Raw genomic sequence first — 16,970 nt, forward strand, 5'->3', positions numbered from 1 at the left:
ATTAATGCATGTTACTAACTTCACTTCTTCCCCGGAGTTCTTGTGCTTTCTCGTCTCACAGGTTCTCATGGATCCTGGTGGAGCCTCCTGCCATGGTCCTGCTTGACTGCCATTGCTAATATCACTGATATTATTGTTATTATTATTATTAATATTATTATTACTACAGTTACTATTATTACTATTGTCACTGCTCATTGTCCCCCATCATTGCTGTCGTCGTCGTCGTCATCATCTTCTTCATGTTCATCATCATCAGTCACTACTATTAGTGTAGTTGTTGCTACTGTTGTTACTGTGCAACTGTCTGTCCGTCTGTCTCTCTCTCTCTCACCCCAACTGGTCGAGGCAGACGACCACCCACCTAGAGCCAAAAGATCTGTCCTAGGTTTCCGCCTCTTAAGAGACAGTTTTTCCTTGCTCATGGTGGTACTGTTGGGTCTCTGTAAATGTTATAAGGAATTCGGCCTAGACCTGCTCCATTTGAAAAGTGTCCTGAGATAACTTTTGTTATGAATTGGTGCTATACAAATACAATTGAATTGAATTGAATTGAATTGAATTAAAAAGAACAATATTTCCTCTGAAATGTACGATAAAAATGGCTCATTCTAAGGTAACGGAAACACAATTTTCAAGTGATTATACACTAATGAAAATACTATATTACTGGTGGTAACAGCAATTGCAGGTAGTACTATGGGTCAAAAAACTCCTCGAACAGCTACTTTGTCAGAAATAACTACAACATAAGAGCAATTGTTTTTTTCAATTATGGCAGCCAAACAGACTACCGTCTTTTTAGTAAAGAAGTCAGGCAGTAATTGGCCTTTTCCATCATTCTATGAGCAACTATGAGCTGTGTAATTCTTTACAGCATGACCTTGTGAACAGCAGGGCAGAGTGAAAGCAGTTGGTTACTTCGCTGAGAGGTTGGAGGTGTGCAGCCTGTCGCCTGCAGCTCTTCATCAGGCACCTCACTGTGGCTGCTCATTTTTGTTTCATTAATCCCTGCAATATTTCAAACTAATCCGCTGTCAAAAAATGACCGTTGGTTTCTTTTGTAGACGTATTTTTGATGAACGATAGCGTCACTGAGCTCACTGACTAGCACATTACCTGTGCTTGCTTCATAAAAAGAGTCAACTTGTCTTTCGCCAGTTAAGTGTTTTTAATGTGAAGCTGCAGCAGTAGGAAAAGGAATGTCACCTCCAACAAACACTTCGTAATACTGCACATGTAAACACTGATCAGCCATAACATCATGACTACTGACTGATGAAGTGAATAAGACTGACTATCTCATTATCATGGCACCTGTCAGTGGGTGGGATATATTAGGCAGCAAGTCAACATTTTGTCCTCAAATTGATGTGTTAGAAGCAGGAAAAATGGGCAGCGTGAGGATTTGAGCAGCTTTGACAAGGGCCAAATTGTGATGGCTAGACGACTGGGTCAGAGCATCTCCAAAACTGCAGCTTTTGTGGGGTGTTCCCGGTCTGCAGCGGTCAGTACCTATCAAAAGCAGTCCAAGGAAGGAACAGTGGTGAACCGGAGACCGGAGGTCATGGGACTCACTGATGTACGTGGGGCTGGCCCGTAAATGGACCTGTACTTGTATAGCGCCTTTCTAGTCTTCTGACCACTCACAGCGCTTTTACACTACGTGCCACATTCACCCTTTCACACACATTCACTGAGTCATGGCAAAGTCCATCGAACAGAAACTTACATTCATACACATTCACACACCGATGCACTGAATCTGGAGCAATTTGGGGTTCAGTATCTTGCTTAAGGATACTTCTATATGTGGCACCAGGAGCCGGGGATCGAACCCACAACCTTCCCATTAAGGAACAACCCGCTCTGCCTCTGAGCCACAGCTCAAACTGTTGAAAAAGTTAATGCTGCTTCTGATAGAGAGCTGTCAGAACACACAGGGCAGTTTGTTACATAAGGGGCTGCATAACATTATGGTGGTCATAATGTTATGGCTGATCGGTGTAAATATTGGTTGGTTGGGTTAACAGTTTAGCTCCATGGAGGCGAGGTAGGAGATTGTGTAGAAGAATGTGTCCTCTGCGGATTTTGAAATAGCACCATTTATCATGTCCATGTCAGTTTCCTTGACCAGGCGTAGTGACCACTAACGAATAGAATAAGGACAGGTCGTCACCCCTCCAGTGCGACTGTGGCAGGGTCATCAATAACTTCAAGAAAAAGAGAGAGAAAAAAAGAAAATATTAGTAGAATGTTAAAAATATATGCTGGTGCTCTTAAATAGCACCATTTCTGTTTTGGTATCTATCTGGGTAAAATTAACTGCAAGGCAGGTATATCATAATGGAAATTGTTCCTGCGTGACTCACACACCACAGGGCTCATCCCGTCCAATCATCACACCTTAATGACAGTTGAAACTATTCATGCATGTATCTGTTAAAACCACAGCTCAAGTTTTGAGCCAATTTCTTATCTGGGAGTTGACTGGAATGAGGATATGGTCCCTTTACTTACCAGAAAACACACAAAACATTATTTGCCAGATCGAATGACAAGGACGCAAGTCATCATTACTTGTAGGCTACATTAATCTCCAGGCAGAAGGAACTGTATGACAGTTTTTAAATTTTGTTTTAATCTACACCATAATAAAACTTGTACAACAATGCAGTGCCTTGATTATACAGCATTTTATAGTACAGTATTTTATTTTTCTAAAATGGCCTGATTATCCTGCTTTCACTCTCAAATATTCCTCATAAACACCTAATAATCAATCTAAAAATGTCTGTACTACTTTTATTATCTCTGTGAATACATTTGAATCCCTGAATATAAATTCACAGCTGGTAGGAAATACTTTTCTGGAGATTCAAAGAAATTAGATTTATTGCACACTGTATGAAAAGGTTGGTTGGGCATCTTTAACAGGAACATTGGTTTATATGTATTTATAAAGCCCTTAATGGCAACTCATCATATATCCCCTCCTTACAAAACTGGTTCCATAGTTATTGTTCAACTTGAAGTCCTGCGTGCAAGCGCTGAATCTGGGAAAGCTGCTTTTAGTTTTTGTGCTGAACACACTTGGAAAACTTTACAACACACCTTAAAACTAGGGCTGCTCCCCAACAGTTAACTAAACCGTTAAAAATTAACAGCGTCAAACTCTACAACTTTTTTGTTTGTTTGTTTGTTTTGTTTTTGTGAAGTTATTTATTTTGCATTTTATGTGATTTTATACTGTTTAATTAAATGCTCAGCCTCCTTGCTGGTCGTTCTGTCAGAATCATTACTACATACATGCAACAGCCGCTAGGCATCTAACTGGTGTCTGACTAATAGCTGTATAGAATATGGTTATGTTTACAATACAGAGAGGGGTCTGACTCATTCCAAGTGTACTGGAAAAAGAACATTCACAAATGAAGCAGTCAAAGTTTCACAAAGCCAGCATTGTAAAAGCATCACCCAGTCATCTTCTTAACTTGTGACTTCACATATCAATTATCTGTCTCCAGTACAACCTGTTCTTAAAGACATCTTTGACCAATCTTTGTCCTTTCTCTGTACACAAACCATGACACTCCTGAACAATATATGTATCATTTGACACCCAGGTGCATAATGTGCAGACTTAAACTTGTAACTTTGATTGTTTGCCATTCTTAGGAGTCAAATAATCTGGAAAACATTCCGTGTTTGAGGACATAGCCCACATTGTATAGGAAGACTATTACGTGTTTGAGTCAAAGGGGTGTTTAACTTGCTTAGCTCTGATGTCACATGATAAATAATGACACTGCTGACCTCAATAGGTGAATGAAAGAACACTTTGTGACTTATAAATAATAACAGTCGGAACAAGAAATTCAACCCTAATATGTAATTATAGCTTGTTGATAAAGCCTGAATATGAAAAAAAGAATCCCCCACGGTAGTTCCACAGTAAATGTGATTTAAGTGAGCAGTTAACTCTTCACACAACCAATAATATAAGACTACTTAAGTACTATGCGTGCTGGAATTTGCTTCTTCGCTCAACACCTTTTCTAGTCCAGGAGTGTCAAATTCAGACACTTTTGTTTGTATGTTGTACATTTTCATGCCTCAGAGTCAGTGGTGTGTCCTATTCAGAGTTGCAATATCTCCAGTCACAATTCAAACCTTGTTGGACTGTCACAACAAACAAGCATGATGAGCAGAGGAGAGGTGAGGGGAGGATTTTGATTTTGTATTTAATACACCAGGAGAAAGTCAATCATACTGGCAAATTCATGCGGAGGTGAAAATGTGATTAGCAGAGAAAGCCTACCTTTCCTTGTAGTAGGAAGAAAGCAAAGTGCGGATCTCAACAGATAAATCTGGAACCACAAGACCCTCTCTGGGGGCGGAGGGTGTTACTGAAAAAGGCAAACAGGAAGAGGATTAGCATTTTAAAGATATAAAACTCTCAAGCAAATATTCTAAACATATCCTTTTGCAAGTGGAATAATTTTCCCCAGGATGATCAGTGAATGATAACGGGGAATTTGGCGAAACATTTTTATTTCCGTTACTGCATTATTTTGTCCTCTCTTCCTTGTGAGAGTTTTTTTCTTGCAACCTGTCTTAAAGATAGGAATGGTCTTTTAAAACATTTTGTCATTCAAACGAAACTCTCACATTTTCGATGCAAACCAATTTGTTCCCCTTGGTTGCAGCTATAGAATACAGGTCTATATTTTTCTGATCAGTATGACTGATGTTTTTGTCAACAGGTGTTGGAGATAATACGCCTATTCATGCAGACAGAGTCTGGCCTGTTGTTCCAGGTCATTGTTGGGCAGCTTTATTTATCTGTTTTACATCCTGCTATTTACTCAAACCCGTTAGTCAACTTATGCAAGGTGTCGCTCCAGCTTTCTGCAGATGAAGACAAAGCATGTGCAAATGAGCCATTACATTTCCCCTTTCATTATATTGTCAGAATTCCTGGCATGGAAAGATAGATGTGCAAGTGTAAGCAGGCCATAAAAAGCTAATTTATCCTTAGGTATATATTGTTTATTGTTTGTATGTTGTAGGTTATGTATGCAATTTTTAGCTCCTTAACTACAAATGGTGTAACATTTTTGGATGGTATTGCATATATTTTCTTTTCTTGCTGTTCGAGGCACCCATTTATTTCTTTTAATTTCCACATGGAAATCAATTAACGGACTAATGAAACTTTCTCACAGTGAAGATTAAGTAGTGCAGTGAAGCAGTTATAACCATTCCTTTCATATTAACAATGGATCACATGACCGCATTGCTTGTCATATCAGTCAACTCTGCATTTCCCCCCAGTCCTATGGATCTGATGGATTCATTTTATTACTATTTTGGTTTTACTGTTATGGTACATTCTGATCAGCATTTTGGCAGCAGCATGCAGCTGTTTTGACGGTATAAAAAAATGTAAAAAATCCATGGCACACTATCTGCCAAGTAACACACAGCAAATACCTGATGAACACAGTGCAGCATTTAGCATTGGCATTTAGACAAATATTTTCTTCAGGGGTTAGTGGTGAGCAAAACAACATGGTAAAAGTAGAGTGAATGTTGGACTTGGTATTTGTCAGGGGGTAACAAACAAGACTCCAAATGAATGCTAATGTAGCTCAGTATCTGCTGGATCTGTAACTATACAACCATTTGCTAACAAGTTCATCATGTTTGTTTCTGCTGCCCCCAAGCAACCGAAAATTGTTTGTTGCAGCTTTAATTTATGCAGTTATTCAGTTTAACAGCAGATTGATTTGAAAAGTCTTCACTGTATTTTTAATGTAACTCTGACACAAATAAAAGCAGACTTGTTTTCACTGTAATGGATTGCACAACTCTGTCAAAACAGATTTTGTCTACATGCAGAAATGAACAAAGCAGATAAAAGACCGGAATGGCAGACATACATTTAAATTGCTGAACCATTTATTTGCACAATGGTTAGTCGTTGAAGTAAGGGAGCGACTGGAATCAAACCAAAACCGATTGATTAAAAGGCTTCCACTTGTGTTACTCTACCTATTTCGTGGTAGAGCGATCCCTGCTTTACTGCTATGGGTTTGCTGGAACTCAGCATTTCGATCTTCATGAGGCAATCACAACACTGGTTCCACTGGCCTGCAACAAATTGTATAAGCAGTGACTTTCAAAGAACATGAATGGCAAAGCTTTTGTCAACAGTTAATCTACTGTCAGTTTATGTCTCTCTCTGGCTGGCATTATCTCAATACTTATGCTAGCTGGAGAATCTGTGACAATACATAAAGCATGAGATGATGTTTCCCTGTACCACATACCACATACCAGACAGGGTGATTAATAGAATACCTTATTCAATTATACCTCTTTAAGACTTACAGTAATTATGGGAATAACTATTTGTGTTTGTGTTGTGCTGGTGTCCTGCATACTTACACCTGACCGAGCAACAACAATTTCCTTGGCAAGACAAATATCTAGTCATCTAAACATTCTCAAGGATGATGACAAACCAAAGCTAAGCTCCCATACACCCCAGAAATAACCCCTTTAATTAAAAATGAATTCAAATGAACGATTACTGTGGTGGGAAATGGGCTCCCTGCCATACAAGATAAGTGATCTTTGCACACCTGTACGCAGATAGGTGTGTAAAAGTACCAAGATTTAGCTCCCATACATCATTTCTAATTGCCTGAGGAATGTCGATGTGCTAAAACAATTCAGTAAATCTAGTGTTAGTGTGCTGTGCCATTGTACAAATGTTCCTGTACTTTGCAGTTTGCACTAAGAACATACAGATTATTTATTTCCAGTAAAATGATAGGTGCAAAGACAGTTAAATGGTAAACACAAGACTGCTTACGATCACACCCTAGTTCACACTAAGGGAGTGGCACTTCACCACATTCACATATTCACACAATATTCAAGCCTGTTCTCTCTGTAACAGTTTTGGAAACACATTATTCATGTTTTATTTTTTACCACAAAAGAGGTTTGTTCAAAAATGCAATTGCTCCTGCTCGCTTAATAAAGAAGATGCATTGCATATCTTAGGTCTCAGAAATGCACTGAGGCATGAAGAAACTACAATATTAGCCCTGGGGTGCACAGTATCTAATTAATGTGGCACTAGCAGACATAGGGGCACATTCTTGGTGCAGGCACCTCATAGAAATTATTGGTAGAAAGCACAAAGCTGTCCTCTCTCTCTTTCCCCAACTTACTTACTCAAACGTTTGGATGGGGGCATGCATGAAGTTCCTACGAATGGGAGGATAGAACTCTGCCTCTATACTCCGCATGGGAACACACAATTTTTATATTTGCTACATATATTTATAATACTATCAGAGAAAACCGCAGTATTGAAGGGAAAAGTGCATTATTTTAGTGCTGAGGGGGATACGACCCCGCTGTCTCCACTGAGAATTATGCTTATAATCAATATTATTCACTCTCAGGTAAAAGAAAAATGTAAACAGGAAAGAAGCCATTTTAATTCTCTACAAGGAAGCAAAAGAAGTTCCTGAAAATGTTCAGATTGAGGAGATACGTTACAGTGATGGTATAATTTAATTAGGGGGAGGGGGCAATTTTATCAAGTTATTGTTGCCATTTTGATGGAAATTCTCTTATTCAGCAAGTCCCTCACTTTCTTCCCAAAATCTTAACAGTCATGTCAGGATTTTGCTCGGAGATCCAGCTTCTGCTGTTCTGTTTTTTTTTATTCACACATTGTTATGATTTAATAAGGCGGATGACTGATGCATGCTATTATCAGCAACGATGGTATGTAGGCAATTTAAAAAAAGTTGGGTTCGGGACAAAACATGCCTTTCGTACTGTGACTAATATCTGTACCTACTGTCACTGTGCTGCATTTGATCAGCCATAACATTATGACCACTGACTGGTGAAGTGAATATTATCATGTCAGTGGGTGGGATATATTAGGCAGCAAGTCAACATTTTGTCCTCAAGAAGTGGTAGAAGCAGGAAAAATGGGCAGTGTAAGGGATTGAGTGACTTTGAAAAGGGCCAAAGGATGGCTAGACGACTCGGTCAGAGCATCTCCAAAACTGCAGCTATGGTACGTACCTATCAAAAGTGGTCCGAGGAAGGAAAACCAGTGAACCAGAGACAGGGTCATGGGTGCACGTGGGGATCAAAGGCTGGACCGTGAGGTCCGAATCCAAGGGACAGGGTGCCCAGGTGGTCATAATGTTACAGCTGATCGGTATATATCAAAATCATTCTCAGCTTAAAGCAGTCATCTGACAGATGCACTATAACACAAATAATTATCACTTAATTCGTTTTAGCATCTTTTTTATCTTATTATTTTGTTTTTACACAACTGTACTGTTTTGGTTCACATTCACCTCTTATCAGCATCGATTTAAGGATTTGCCTAGCACCAAATGGCAGACAAAGTTAGCAACTAACTGGTGAACACAGGTGAGCATTAAGCAATTAAAAAGTCATACATTTCTCTCAGGAGTAGGTGGAGACAACAAAGAGCGCTGAAAAGAGAGTGAATATGGATCTTTCATGTTGCCCAGAGATGGCAACTGTATGCTAACAAGTTCATCATATTAACTTAAAAGTTGATATATGTCAGTATTTTTTTTACAGCTTGTTTACACTGCCCCCAAGTGGTCCAGAAAAGCAGTTTGCAGGTTTAAGACTACTCTTTCGTACGCTTGCCAATACCTAGTGAACCAGTTCATTCACTCAGGATGTAGCCCCAGAGCTCCAACAAACACAACTGGCAGTGTCCATGGGTGGGAAGCCTGCTGGGGATCAGTTATACGCAACAGGAGCAGGGGCAGGACATTATGCGAGGAGTTATTTGCCAATATGTACATTTGGTTTTGCGTTGTCTTTTGAGGTAGTAATATGCCACTTTTACACAAAATGTGCTGCTCTGCTCAGTTTGGTGGAAGTTTGTAGAGAAATAAAAGTTAAAAATATTTTAAACTACCACATGCCACATTGTCTAATGATGGTGCTTGGGCGAAACTTACTTTTGCATTACACTATGTTGTAGAATAAGATTGAAGGTACATGAGAAAACTATAAAACTGTTGGCAGTATGAGTCGAAGTGGCCCTTTTATTTTATTTTATTTATAATGTATTTATATTTGTACTCCAACACAATGGAGACTGACTTAGGAGTTTTCATTATCATGTTAATATCACACAAGTATGTCACACATGCAGGTGTTGTCTTGAAACAAATCACACAAATTCTAACAAAATCTTTTGTCACCCGTATGTAGATAAAAAGATTATTATATTTTGTTCATGTTCGCCAGATGCGGAAGTACATGCAATTAAATCTCATGATCTCAGTCAGACAAAAGCCAAATATTTTCGTTGTCAGACTCTATTCATCTAAAGGCTGGCACGTCTTACTGATGTCATTAAAGAATGCTGTCTCGCAGGTATCAGCAGGTATATTTTGGGTCCCTTTGAATTACATACACAAAGTCGATAAACACCCCCAGTAACCATTTCCAGTTATAGAGACTTGGCTGAGTGATGGCTGTAATCAAGTGTAGATTGTTTCCCATGATCTTTTGAATACAGTCATGAGTATAACTGCTGCTCAGTAACAGTATTACTTGCAGTGGTGTTTTGCCATCCTAATTCACATGAAAATACAGAAGATTCAAGACTGAGACAAATGGAGTTAAGTTATACAGTATGCAACAGCTCCAGCTGGAACAGTTAAATACTTGTGTAAAAACTGGGCACAATAGTGACAACTGAGACTGAAGGTCTGAACTGGCAGTTGCAGTCTGTTACACCGATGATGACATTAGACAAGCATGTGCTGCCTGCTGCTTGCAGATTACAGTCGATTGAGGAACATATGTCAAATGGAGATAAGATTGTCATTGTCATATCTTTGGAGTTCAGAATAGGCAACTCTACTCTATTTACTATGAAAAAGCCACCATAGAGAGCCTTATGGTGTTCTGGGACATGCATCCTGTATTTTTTTTACAAGGCCTATTGAAGCATCTGTTATGTCTTTTGTGTTAGAAACCCCCAATGTGGTCTCTTTTCACTTTCTGCTTCTGTCGCTCTCTGAGTTCCGAATTTGTTTTTTGACAAAATTCATAATGTCTAATTTCTAGTATCCATCAGCATGATCAAAAGAAGATGGAACAATGAAGACAGCACCAACTCTGCAAGCAACTTAAAATTGCATGAGTTTGTGTGAACAAAATAATTTGTAGCGCTTTTGAATAGACTGCATTATTACCGCTGCCAAGGAGGTTATGTTTTCAGTTATTTTAGTTTTTCTTCTGCCTGTTTGTTTGTTTATCAGCCAGATTTCTTCAAATAGGCCTACTCATTTATATATTCCAGTGATCAAAGATGTCCATGACCGAGCATGTGTATTATGATGTAGATCTGACGTTGGTTATTTTTCGTGCATTACTTGTACTTGTCAGTTTGCCAAAGCACTTTTTAATTAACATTAAAGCTATTGCTTTGTCCTTGGCCCAATCCACACCTGAAAGAATAATAGGGTAAACAAAATTTCTTATAATTATTGAATTATAATTATATTTTACTCCTACTTAAAGTTGCTTTGCTAGTAGCTAATGTTAGAGGCTAGTGGGGTTAAATAATCAGTTTTGTTCATTCAGGCCTCACTCATGTTATAGACGTGCTGCCAGAGGGCCTCGGCCCAGCGCTGTGTGTCTTCAGGGGTGTGCGTGGTCAGCATGTAGGTTACGTCCTCTCCTTGACGCTGTGTACTGATGTATATATTCCGGCCATGGGCAGAATCTCTCTCTGACACACAGACAAGGGTATCCTGACACAAAAACACATAAACATAATCATTTTCAAACCTAATTATTCAGGTAATCGGGTTGGATTATTCCTCAAAAATGCATGACAAAGCACTAGATGAGTGTTTTCAGACAAACATCCACATAGCTAAGAAACTGCAGGTAGCCAGAACACTACTGAAATATTAATAGCTAACAAATTGATTGACAAAATAATCCAACAGTTTTAACTGGAGTTTGACAGAAACTCAGAATAAATCTGCTGCTGACGATAACATCCTTTTTACAAATATATCAGCTGCAGGAGTACATTTGAACGTTTTACATCATACACTATCAGGTACTTTAATCCTGTGTCTGGGGAACCATGACAGGATTAATGAAATGAAAGCCAAGTTCTGCATCACAGATTTGTATAAATTGTTTGTGTATTTAACAGTTATTTAAACAACACAACCCATCATTTAAATAATGAAAGAGGAGAAATCACTGCTAACAACTCATAAACATCTGAAACTGGCACCGAGAAGACACAAACCAAAAAGATGTCCAGTGTGTAGTCAGTAACTAGTGCCTATACCATAGTTGTCAGATGAATGTAATGGAGGAAAAAGTACAATATTTCCCCAGTTAAGTTCAAGTGCCTCAAAATAGTAGCAATATTAGAAAAATATTTGAGTAAATGTACTTAGTTACTTTTCATCACTGGATTTCCACTATTGTTTTGTGTGCAATAAGCTGTAAATCAATGTCTGTAGATTGGGCACTATTTATATGACATATTTTAACTATAGATATATGTCTAACAGACTATGACAGAAATTAATCCGGTTAAAAGTGGATAAAATATTCCAATCTTCAAATGCACACCATTACAATGTGTTTCCTCTCCTTGGAAATTCACCAGTGCACTCTGGTGGCTTCGGAATGTTATTGTAATCAACATGGACTAAACCATAAATGAATCCATCTATTTATTCATGACTCTGCTCATTTAGAACCAACCTTTCTAATGTGGATTACAAGTAATGGCTTGTCCTCAGACTCCAGGTCTTCTTGATTCTGATAGCAGAGAAGACTTTGCCCCCTGAGGATGCCATAGACATTTTGCCAGCAATTAAGGTCCTCTTCAAGCTGAATGAGATTGGGCAGTAAAGTGATACAGTGAATGATAATGAGATACAATTTTTTTTTAATCACATGGCAGGATAATATATGACAGTCTAGTTACCTTAACCTTGAGTTGGCCACTTATGACTGACTGAATCATGCACAGAGGCTGAGCAACTAGGCGGCAGCACATATTGCCATACAGAGGCAACCAGAATGGACTATCCTCTGGGAGAAAAAAAAAAAAGAAATGAGGGATAATAGTAGAGGAGAAGAGACAAGAAGAAGAGAGGACTTACCTGTTGCTGCTAGTGACAAATCATGTGTCTTGAAACTGTCCTGGACGTGTTCGATTCTCAGTGTTGTGTGAGCCAGCAGGTTATACTTAGGCCCCCTTAAGACAGAAAGCACGGGGCAAAATCAATCTTCACTTTTCTGACACTCAGTTAAAAACAATTTTCCTTTAGTGTGTGTTTCAGTAAGAATTGGCATCCTCACAGTGTAGACAGGTCAGGGGATAAAGGTGGTGACACACGTCTAGGTCCTACATCTCCACAGGATCCACAACCAGTTGCAGACTCAAACGCAGCACGGATCTTCGTCCCAGAGGAGCATCCCAGAGAGCCACCCAGACGGCTCAGTCTCCTGGGTCCTAGAGCCGCCGGTGAGAAACCCTCAACAGCACAACTGCTGTACAGCTCAACCCGGAGCTGAAACCCTGGACCTACCTCGTTGCTGCTTACACACAGACACATTTATACCAGGACATATAGAATGTCTTTAAAGTGGGACTGCACAAAGACTAAACCTAAAAAAAATGTATAATTAAAAACAGATGACTTACAAAATGATAGTGTCTTCAAAACAGATATCAGTTAAAGTCCTGTCTACCATCACCAGATCAGTGTCATGGATCTCTGTGCCACACTGAAGCAGGCAGAACACAGCGCAGCGTTGTAGCTCTGCAGGTAAAAAGAATAGAGTAAAAACTGCCTTAAGTTCTTGCTATATTTGATTTTTTCTGATGATGATATACACGACTAGGCATTATGGTGAGGTTAACAAGGTTTCCATGCAATCAGAGTCTTTATTTTGTAGCAGATTTTCTCTTTCAAACCATATAATCCCAACTGAGACATTTCCATAAGTGCAACCAGCCCCTCTTGATCACACCATGCAGACTTACCTCCTTTGTTTTTGAAGTACTCTGAGTCTTTCCACATCAGTGGGATTCGCAGGTCTATAGAGTGCAATTTTTTTAAAAGTTAGAAATATAAAAGACAGGTTCAAGAATTTTTATGAATTTATGGCAAGATAATTTGTTAACACTCACCTGAAAAGGCTACTTTTCCCATACATGACACTAAGTCTTCAGATGGCCTGTAGTAAAAGAAATAGATCATCTATCCAACATACCATACATTCATACAACAATATGTATAGGGGATGCACAAAATAACAGGAACTTGTGTGGAATTTTATTGTACTTTATTAAATTTCATTAAAATGTAAATACAATAAATCAGGTAAACCCACATGTCTAAACAAAACACTCACAAATGTTAGCTTGTCAGGCCTCTAGTGGCTGGTAGGAGGTATGGCACTGTCCACAAACACTTCACTTGCTTCACTCTCTTCGCTCCACTGATAATAGATCTATTATCTGTCTATTTACCCATACAAACTATATATATATATCTATAGATATAGATATATATATCCTTGCACTCCATCTGACCTGCGCCCCACTCTCTGTAGGATTTGAGCTTTCCTCATCCTCTGTAGTTGGCTGAGCAAGGCCAGAATCCGGGCATTGCAGGTAAGCAGGCTCTTGGAGGCCTCCAGGGCCTGCTCTCTCCTGGAACAAGCTGCCAGTAGCTTACTGGCCCCCTCCCGCATCCGCACCTCCCTCTCAATCTGCTTCAGCACCTCTTCATCCTGTTCGAGATTTGTGGAAAATAGAACATTCCTTTGATCAAAACTATCATCTTTTCATTAAAGAGAAAGACAGATAAACAGCTTAGATTGTTCAAAGGTACGTACTGACAATAATCTGACTTCCGGGAACCAACCAAACAGTCAAAGCATGAGTACAATGCGTTTAGCCATGCTGGAGGCGTGGCTCTAGGGATGGCAATGTTGGTCTGTCAGTCTTCCACCACTTTGGTGCAACCTGGCATATATTTTACCAACTATTGGATGGATTGCTATGAAACTTCGTACAGACATTCACGGTCCCTAGAGGATGACCCCTACTGACCTTAGCCGCTTCCATGGCAGGAACTTTCCCCAGGGACTAGGAACCTTCCACCACGGGGAGTCTTGACAACTATTGGATGGATTGTGATGAAATCACCACTAAGTACAGCCTAATGGACCAACATGCAGGCTATTGACTCTTAGTCTTGTTATTTGATGTGTCATAAGGTAAGGGAATGCAATTAGTCATTCCAATTTCCAGTTGTTGTTGCTGATATACAGTGATAAATAGGACTAGGACATTGTATCAGGTGGTAGTCATTATTACCAGCCTTGTAACTTTCCAACACTCAAACACACTGACCCAGAATTGTTACATAAGAGCCCAGTACCCATGAGGTGACAGTGTTAAACTAGTGAGTGCATCACATTAATCCCTGGATATAGTCCAGCTGTCAGAGCCCTGACACTGATTCAGATAAGTTGGTTAGATCACAAGTAGCAAGGTACATGTTGTTGGAATTTACTTCCACACAATAGACAATGCTGTCTTTGTCTTTGTAAGATTTTATGATCTTATGCTCTGACAGGTAAAAAACAAAATGCTGTGTGGAACTATTGAAAAACTCTTCCAAAGTCCACATGCAGTATGTTGAATCCCTTGAGGGAATTCTTTGTTGATAATCCTCTTAGTAGCATGTTTCCTAATAAAGCTTTTTATAGCAGTGTCTCTAGTTGAGAGGGCTGTTCTATTTATAATTTCATTATGTAGACATTATGATGTACTGCCATGATTATTAAGATCTTTTCACATTATGAGTAAAAAATAGTCATGCAATATGATGTTTGCCAGATCTATTATTATTAGCGATATGCTTCTGTACTTTGTGGTCATCCGAATGGACCATCAGTGAGTTGATACACTTCAGGCGATTATTCTACGACAACATCAAATTTTCCCATCATTAACACAATGGACACAGCCTCAGCACGAATGTTATATAATATTTTTAGACTTGTTTAACAATGTATATAATTTATGTAGTTTTGTCTTTTGGTTAATGTCACATTCTTGGGCAGTCTTTTGAGGTTTACCATGCATTAAAACAAGCCATATAAGTAAAGTGAAGTACAGCTCTAGGGATCAGAAGGTTGTTGCATAATTCGATCATGTTTTCTGAGCCTAAGCCCCGTTGATATGTTGCAATTTTTTCTACATAATAACATAACCTGTAGTTCACTCAACTGGTATAGCAAAAACTTTAAATGCTTCATTTGTGTCATCATACCTTTCAAAAAGTAAAGCACACCTAAAACTGATGATGATGCTTGATGATTAATCAAATATATAGATTTTTTACAGAACCACTGTATGGATTCAAATGTTATCTATTAAGAAACCATCATGTTAAAGTGCAAATCACTGACGATCATTGGTCCGCAGATACTTTTCCTAACTTGTATGACAATTACCTGAAAATGATTTTTCTTTAAAGGTTATATTTTGTAGCTACTTTGAATGAAAACAAAACATAATCATACATACATTCATGCACTGAACCACAATATAAGCACTTATAATGAATTATTCACAAATGCAAAAATACAAAAAATACAAAACTCCTCTTATTTCACTAACCTGGGTGTTATCATTCATGTTCCTTCTCTGCAGTGCCTCAGTGGTGTGCTCCAGCAGTCAGCAGGCAGTGCAGTGCAGTGAGTGGACTGACTAATCTCACAGCTGACTGGAAGAGCGTTTGAGTGGACCTGCAGACAGAGCAGTTAGTTACTCAACAGAGAGATCAAAACGGTCTTAAGCCTCACCACAAGTGGTTGCAGCATGGGAGATTAGTGGAGTCTTTTATTCCGTCAGCTCTGTCACATGCAACAATGATATACAGTGAATATTGACATTTTCTTAAAATACTTAAAACATACTGTAATATTCCCTTTTTGAATCACAGAGGTGGCTTTAATCATTTCTGAGGTCACAATTTGTGGTGTTGTGAATACATTTCCTTCTGTGGCGCACACCTCATCCTTAAACACAGCATTTCAATGCGTCAGTGGTGATGTTTGTCATGTGCTGTTCATAAAGGCCAGTCAGCCATACATTTCAGTCCCATTTGAGTTCTGTCAGAAAAAGCCCCAAGGGGTTTTAAATCACAACCACGCATCAGTATCCAAAATGGCCAATGACATTCTTAATGGCTGGTGGTGATTTTTGTCTAGCCCTACTGGCAACATGTTCATAATAGTGATAGTTTCAGTTTCAACCTCTGTTTGTTCCTCTCAAGTAGTGGGCATTCCATTCAAGCATTTGCTTTTCTGACAAAAAGAAAAACTGACAGATCATTTAAAGACTTTTATAACCATCTGGATGGAAAATATTTGTTTGTTATGGTAAAAAAAATATATATATATAAAACCAGGGTGCAAACTACAGGGGAGCCAGGGTGTGAAACATGAGTTGTGAAATTTATGGGGGGGGGGTCTGTCAAATACTGACAATATGCTATTTATACCATGCATTTTTCTGTATTTTCATCATCATGGCTCATGTGTACATTTAGGAAATTATTAAATGTATGACTCATGTATAAAGGTGATTCATCACAAATTCACAAAATTAAGTGAATATTCATGTTGTATATGAGACTGCTCAATGTTGAACAGTTCTATGAAGAAACCAGATTGTAAATTTAATATTTAATTAAACAAAATGAACACAAATAGTCTACCACTTTACAGTGTGGCAGCAATCTGGCAGCAGACACAAAGCCAATAACAAAAACCAGCCCGGGCTGTGCACAAGTAATAATATA

General features: G+C 38.8%; 1 protein-coding gene across 3 annotated transcripts; it reads right to left on the reverse strand.

Annotated features, from left to right (window-relative positions):
- Positions 1–813: 813 nt before the first annotated feature.
- LOC127370808 (rhotekin-like) lies at positions 814–15,960 on the reverse strand. Of its 3 annotated transcripts, XM_051413176.1 has the most exons (14): positions 15,785–15,958; positions 14,207–14,275; positions 13,685–13,884; positions 13,280–13,326; positions 13,133–13,186; positions 12,791–12,908; positions 12,445–12,681; positions 12,246–12,340; positions 12,068–12,174; positions 11,842–11,970; positions 10,697–10,859; positions 6,058–6,156; positions 4,322–4,409; positions 816–2,213 (listed from the first exon to the last, which is right to left on the reverse strand). In XM_051413176.1, exons 2-14 carry the CDS (start codon positions 14,219–14,221, stop codon positions 2,207–2,209), a joined length of 1,359 nt encoding a protein of 452 aa, XP_051269136.1. In that variant the 5' UTR covers positions 14,222–14,275; positions 15,785–15,958; the 3' UTR covers positions 816–2,206. The 3 variants fall into 3 exon arrangements, with proteins under 3 accessions (XP_051269138.1, XP_051269136.1, XP_051269135.1); XM_051413175.1 differs by lacking the exon at positions 14,207–14,275 and having other exon boundaries at positions 817–2,213; XM_051413178.1 differs by lacking the exons at positions 6,058–6,156; positions 14,207–14,275 and having other exon boundaries at positions 814–2,213; positions 15,785–15,960.
- Between the last annotated feature and the right edge of the window lie 1,010 nt (positions 15,961–16,970).

This window comes from Dicentrarchus labrax, unplaced genomic scaffold (assembly GCF_905237075.1).
Source record: "Dicentrarchus labrax unplaced genomic scaffold, dlabrax2021, whole genome shotgun sequence".
In the NCBI taxonomy this organism is placed as follows: domain Eukaryota; kingdom Metazoa; phylum Chordata; class Actinopteri; family Moronidae; genus Dicentrarchus; species Dicentrarchus labrax.

What these genes read in the sequence shown, in the direction of transcription:
- LOC127370808 (XM_051413175.1), bottom strand. An exon ending in GTACTTCAAAAACAAAGGAG is followed by an intron (nt 12,909 to 13,132) that starts GTAAGTCTGCAT and finishes TTTTACCTGCAG; the next exon opens with AGCTACAACGCTGCGCTGTG. An exon ending in TTTGTCACTAGCAGCAACAG is followed by an intron (nt 12,175 to 12,245) that starts GTAAGTCCTCTC and finishes TTTTTCTCCCAG; the next exon opens with AGGATAGTCCATTCTGGTTG.